The sequence below is a fragment of the Stegastes partitus genome, unplaced genomic scaffold (assembly GCF_000690725.1).
Source record: "Stegastes partitus isolate 25-593 unplaced genomic scaffold, Stegastes_partitus-1.0.2 Scaffold2646, whole genome shotgun sequence".
NCBI lineage: Eukaryota > Metazoa > Chordata > Actinopteri > Pomacentridae > Stegastes > Stegastes partitus.
Genome location: NW_007580377.1, coordinates 5,485 through 11,878, shown reverse-complemented (window position 1 = coordinate 11,878; position 6,394 = coordinate 5,485). Strand labels below are relative to the sequence as shown.

The 6,394-nt window shown below is 39.3% G+C and overlaps 1 protein-coding gene across 3 annotated transcripts; it reads left to right on the top strand.

Annotated features, from left to right (window-relative positions):
- The first annotated feature begins 6 nt into the window (after positions 1-6).
- LOC103375523 (integumentary mucin C.1-like) lies at positions 7-5,044 on the top strand. Of its 3 annotated transcripts, none has more exons than XM_008305827.1 (12): positions 7-210; positions 2,215-2,259; positions 2,343-2,417; positions 2,510-2,596; positions 2,728-2,814; positions 3,153-3,251; positions 3,775-3,793; positions 3,895-3,914; positions 4,025-4,065; positions 4,228-4,291; positions 4,613-4,647; positions 4,736-5,044. In XM_008305827.1, the coding sequence occupies exons 1-12, from the start codon at positions 96-98 to the stop codon at positions 4,826-4,828; spliced, it is 780 nt and encodes a 259-aa protein (XP_008304049.1). In that variant the 5' UTR covers positions 7-95; the 3' UTR covers positions 4,829-5,044. The 3 variants fall into 3 exon arrangements, with proteins under 3 accessions (XP_008304049.1, XP_008304050.1, XP_008304048.1); XM_008305828.1 differs by having other exon boundaries at positions 2,209-2,259; positions 2,516-2,596; XM_008305826.1 differs by having other exon boundaries at positions 2,209-2,259.
- Positions 5,045-6,394: the final 1,350 nt, after the last annotated feature.

Genomic DNA, 6,394 nt, shown 5'->3' with positions numbered 1-6,394 from the left:
CATCAGCGTCTGAGTGTTATTTATACTCTGTGAGAGCAAAAACCGCCAGAAGCATCTCTTGCCTGCAGACACTGACAGGAACTGAACTTCGGTTGATGGCACACCACAGTTCACCTACTGAGGTTGAAGTAGCATGTTTCTACACTGCAGAGCGTGAAGGAGGACAGTATCAGTCTGTGCACAGTAACACATCCTCCATCAGAATACAGAGTAAGTGAACACACAAACATGCTCTTAATTATATTTTCATACAGCATCTGAATGTACAGTATATTGGAAACCAACAATGGGGAAGAAAAACTGAAATAAATATTGCTGCAATGAGGGGGTCAAATAGTTTATCAGAGCACAGTCGCCATGGCAACTTGATCTGATCAGGATCAAGTTTTAGGATCTGTAAGCTAGAACAATTGCGGATGAGCAGGTATCAGTACCAGCTCAATATGTTCATATCTGACAATTAAAAAAAAATAAAAATATGGGCGGCATCATAGATTGTCACGTTCAATCTTTGGGATTAATATCACGTCGCAACCTTTCTTATAACGACAACACATCAAAGGATGTTAGAACAAAAAATGTTTCTGCCTTTGGCTGTGCTCTCCTGTTGAGAGAGCTGTTGAGATATGACCTCATTTCCTGTTTAGGCAAGGCAAGTTTATTTGTATCGCACAATTCGTACCCGAGGTAATTCAAAGTGCTTCACACAAAAGTAGAAGACAGATAAAATCAGTCCACAGAACATAAACACAATTATTAATTAATTACATTAAAAGCAAAGAGGCAGATAAAATCAATCCATAAAAACATAAATATAATCCTTAATTAGAAGAGTACAGATAGAATACTTTCAGCTGTCATATGCACAACTAAATAGGACTGTTTTCAGTCTGGATTTCAACATTGTCAGAGTTGAGGTCTGTCTCACATCTTCTGAAATCTAGTTCCAGATTTTATCTGCATGAAACTGGAACACAGCCTCACCGTGTTTGGTCCTGACCCTGGGCACCAGCAGGAGACCCTCCCTGAGGTTCTCAGAGCTCAACATGGTTCAGACGACACTAACATGTCAGAGATATACTTTAGTGCTGGACCATGAAGAGACTTGTAGACAAGCAAAGCTATTTTAAAGTCAATTCTCTGAGCGACAGGAAGCCAGTGCAGAGACTTGAGCACTGGACTAATATGGTCGTACTTCCTGGTTCTAGTCAGAACTCAAGCAGCAGCGTTCTGGATAAACTGCAGCCGTCTTACATCTCGTTTAGAGAGGCCAGTGAGCAGCCGTTACAATAGTCTAACCTGCTGGAGACAAACGCATGGATTAGTCTCTCTCAGTCTGGCTTAGGCAATATACCTTTGATTTTGATGTTTTTTAAATGATAAAAAGCTGCTGATGTTATTGTCTTCATGTGGCTGTTAAAGCTCAGGTCTGAGTCCATTAATACCCCAAGATTTCTAACCTGACTTTTAGATTTTAGAGCAAGGGTCTCAAAGTGACTGATGACACTTTCTCTTTGTTTCTGTGGACCAATGACTATGATTTCAGATTTGTCTGAGTTTAGCTGGAGGAAGTTGTTTTGCATCCACACACTGATCCGTTCAATGCAGCGACAGAGTGAATCTACAGGCCCACGTTCACCTGCTGTCAGTGACACATAGATCTGAGTGTCATCTGCATAACTGTGGTAGGACACATTATTGCTGCGTATCAGCTGACCTAATGGAGGCATGTAGAGCTTGAACAAGAGGGGTCCCAGGATTGACCCCTGAGGAACCCCACAGGCCACAGCCATTCGGTCTGAGACACATTTACCAATCTCAACAAAGTATGTCCTGTCCTCAAAATAGGACTTAAACCAGTCTAGAGCAGTACCAGAGACTCCCAGGTTTAGAAGGTTTGCAGGTGATTACAATTTGCTGTAACTGACAAATGGTGTTAAAAAAAATAAAAAATAAAAAATAATCCACTTGATAACTTTTGTGAGGCCTGTAAGGGCTAAACATCATCTGGACTGATTTTGGTGATGCATTTGAAAACCCTCTGATATGTCTCAGACCTTGGAACTCAGTGGGAAACACAAGAAATGTTTCTTCAAGGCAAACACATCAACAGTTAATTGGAAAAATGCATTTTTTTCTTATTATAGTGCTTCCAAATGATCAAATGTCACAATGTGTTGTGCTTCCTTGTTTGTTTTGTTATTGTAGAAATGGAGTCCACTACGACCCAGATGACGCCAACTTCAATGACGACCACAGGTCCGACATTCATCTACACAAAAATCCATAACATTATTGAATACCAGAGACTGATACTTTCACATTCTCTCTAAATCCACCAGGTCTGGCTGCCAGTGTGTCAGCTGACCCTGTTGGTTCACTTTCTACTTCTGTAACATCAGTGAAACCAGCCACAGGTCACCCAGTTTCTTAGTTTTCTAATGAGTCACCGTCATACGTAGCACATCTCATACTAACAGCCTTTGTTTGCTTTTCTGTTGTTCTAAAGAAACAGTGTCTAAAGTGACTACTGAAGCTACTACAGACACTTTGACTTCGACTTTGCTTCCTGTGACACAAACGAACTCCTCTCCAGGTGGGCAAAGTGTCTTTACTGCATATTATCAGTATAAATGATTGTTTACACAATTCATTTACTGACAAGTCACACTCATATTGTAGCACATCTTAAAATGACAGCCTTTTGTGTGCTTTTCTGTCTTAAAGAAACTGTTTCTAAAGTGACTAAAACAGCTAATACAGACACTTTGACTTCGATTATGCTTCCTGTGACACAAACGAACTCATCTCCAGGTGAGCAAAATGTTTTTACTGCATATTATCATAGCACAGCATACAATGGTGTTATTATATGTCTGACATTATACCTGTTTGACAACACTCCCGGCGATTAAGTCGTGTATTGTTTAATTGTTTGCAATTAGGCCACTCATTGAACATAATTACAAATGCTAACATGCTCTTAACTCACTCGGCGATCTGTTATAACTGTCTTTACTGCGTGACACAGGTTGTAATATGTGTATCTGGGATGTGGGAGTGATGCTGTGCAGTAAATGTCTTCTTTGTTTTGTGTTTTGAAACTGCAGGAAGTGAGACTGACACTTGTTTGTGGTCTTTGTTTTCTCCAGAACTGCAGAAGTGGATGTTCATAGCTTTGCCTGGTTTTGGTGTGACTGTGGGAATCATCGTACTGGGAGTGACAGTAGTCTGTTACAAAACAAGAAGTGGTGAGGACCGTAATGATGCATGTGTCCTGTGAAGTGCTTCTCTACGCCGGTGCACACACTTAAAGTACAGGAATACTGCAGCTTTTACACCCTTCAAACCTTCTCTGTCCTTAAACCTCTTCCCCATCAGCTGCTCTGCACCAAGACGAGCTAACTACTGCTGCACATATGTCAACACAATGTGTAGCATAACACACAGGGGAAATAAATAATTCTACATTATTACACCTGTTGTAATTTAACTGTAATTGACATATCCATTTGGTTTTAATTTTCTGTCTGTGGAATTATTTGTAGTCTCAATCTGTGATTTATTTATTTTTTTTTTTTTTTTAACTGAAAAACGCAGCTGCTAATTGGGCAATTTAGTTTGACCACACAGTTCCTTCTGGTTTGGATTGCAATAACTGTTACAGCCGCTGAAGATGCTCCACATGACAACGCTTTAGCGATCATGACTTGCTGATTTCAGTGGTTAATGGCTGCACCTTTTAATTCTTTTTATTTTTGTGGGATTTTTCAGAAAAAAAATTTCGCAAGAGGTAAGAGATGTTTTTTGTTTGTTTGTTTGCTTGGTCACTCAAATTATAATTGTATAACAAAGACACTTGCTACATCGTTCTTCCCTCTTATTCCCACTTAGATCACAAGTCAACATGTCTGGTAATGTACACATTTAATAACCAGGAAACGTGACACTAATCTTCCTACATATATAGTATGTATTGTACTCATACTTGTCGTACTGAGTTTTATTTTCTCTGCTGTTGTAGACGACTTTATGAGCATGACTAATATTGACTGTGGAGAACAGGTAACTTTAAAACAAAACAAAAAAAAATTCCAGATGCAACATTCACACAGTCGAAAGTCATCCAGTATCTACGTTGCAACATTCCTCAGGGTACATTTAGGTTTTTAAAGTCATTTATAAAAACACCTTTGCTCTGCTTCTTCTCTTCTCTGATCAAACAAGTTACCTGCAGGTACTGAAGCTTACAGCATGATCAACTTTGTCCCTGCTGCTGAACGACGTACTGGTGAGCTGCTGCTTTTTTTAAAATTACCCATAAGAAGGTTGCAGTTCCTGTTGAAATGAGATCATGTGCAGTATGAGCTGTTTGCAAAGTGACTTACTTTCATATTTACATAACTGTGTCATTTATTGAGAAAAAATCCAATAATAGTGTTGCTTTCTTTCCTGACATTCCAATATTTTTTTTAAAATCATTTTAGCGCATTAACACCAGACCTTGTGTAAAAAAAAAGTCTGTTTTTTTTCATACAGTCAAATGATGTATTAAAAACGGCAACCCGATGGAAGTTTTTCACCTTAGTGTCTGATTCTCTCTTACTTGCAGAGCTACCGACAAGACAAGCTTCTCGAAATGAGAACGTAAGTGAGACACAAGTGGCAGCATTGAATAAGCTTATTATGCAGATGCTACACATTTAAAGAGCTCTTGCTGTCTTTCTTTCTCCAGTCTGATGTATACCACGTGTACGCCACCATCCCCGACGATCCACCTGCAACGACCCTGATGAACACGACTTACAGCACAATCCAGGCCCATTGAGACACAAAAGTCGATCGACCTTAACAACTATCACAAGCTTAAACCATAAGGCTGAAACTGTTTTATTAAAACATAAAGTATTTAGTGAGAATATCACCTGGATGATATTTCTATCTCAACGTGACAATGAAACGCTGATGTGAAAATACCTGCAAGTTGTTTAGTTCCAATGAAATATGATTCATTTTAATTCAATTTTATTTTTATAGCGCATATTTACAACAACAAGTCATCTCATAGCGACTAACAAAGGCAGAAACACCCAACAATCCAAAACATTTGGATTCTCTATAAGCTTCAGCAGTCTGCAACAGTGGGAAGGAACTGAAAACCCCCACAGGGGAAACAAAACCTCCGACAGAACCAGGCTGAGGGAGGGACGGCCATCTGCCTCGACCGGTCGGGTGGATGTAGGATGAATTATGCAATTTAGTGTACAGTTAAACAAGTTATTAGAGGTTATTGTCCTTTTGTTCCTCCATTTCAAATGGACCAATGAAATATTCTATTTCATAGTTGGTGGAGGTAACAGGAGGCATCATGGTGGGGCAACAGGATGCAGAAGGTGAGGCCAGCAGCTGTAGTTCAGGAGCTCCAGATCCAGAGACATCCACCGAGAGAGCAGGCGCAGGATACTGGACTACATCTAACAAGCTGTTTCACTTTTGAAACAAAGACATAGATAGTGTATTTAAGGGTTATGTTAGCAAAAACTAAAGCACATGGCGAAGGTCTTGAGTGTAGATTGTAGACTTGCATTAAAAAAAGTAAAATCTTGACTTCCTTCATTAAGCAGGAGACTCTAAATAACTACATTTCCTAACTTATTTCAGGAAGATGTAGATCACAAACCGATGTCGGCCCTGAGGGTTTTGCCAAGACATCCACTTGAATCCCCTCAATGTGGCTTTTGTGCAGTTTGGATATAAACATTTTTTAACAATGGAATAAGTGTTGCCATGAGCATTGTCCTGGCAGCAAATGTATTTTCTTGAGTAGCTTTGAACAACTGTGCTGCCCTCTGCTGACAGAGTTCGGGAACACAGCTACATGGTGCCTGCATGTTCAGACCTCACTGGATGTTTGCCTTGGACAAGAATCATCCCTACGTGTTTATTCTATGTTTTGTAATATATTAGATGTCATGTATTAGTTATTAGAATTACACCTTTGTGTTGACAGGTTTTGTAACGTAACTTTATTTTCTCTGTCGTTTTTCTGTGTAGTTTCACAAGAATGAAAAGGAAAAGCTAATTAATGGAAGAAAATGTAAGCTAAGTGAGGGCAGTATAACAACCACAGCTTCCTTTCTTCTATTTTTGTACTGTTTATTAATTTATACATAGATTGTACATAAACCTATTACAGATAATGTAAAAAGTAAAAAGTGTCCTTCCTGCTGGAGTTCCCTTCATCCAACACACAGACAAAAAGAATGAAAAGGAAAATAAATACTAAAAACACTGAATGTTATTTAGCCAGAAACTAGAAATCAGTGTCAGAGTTTCTGCTGAAGAGGGAGCCACCTGCTTTCTTTTTGTCTCCATTAATCTGTGTGACGCCACG

Excerpts from the sequence above, each read along its gene's own strand:
- LOC103375523 (XM_008305826.1), top strand. The coding sequence starts at position 96 with ATGGCACACCACAGTTCACCTACTGAGGTTGAAGTAGCATGTTTCTAC. Across the intron at positions 2,815-3,152 it reads ACAAACGAACTCATCTCCAG|AACTGCAGAAGTGGATGTTC; the intron begins GTGAGCAAAATG and ends TGTTTTCTCCAG. Across the intron at positions 4,648-4,735 it reads AAGCTTCTCGAAATGAGAAC|TCTGATGTATACCACGTGTA; the intron begins GTAAGTGAGACA and ends TTCTTTCTCCAG.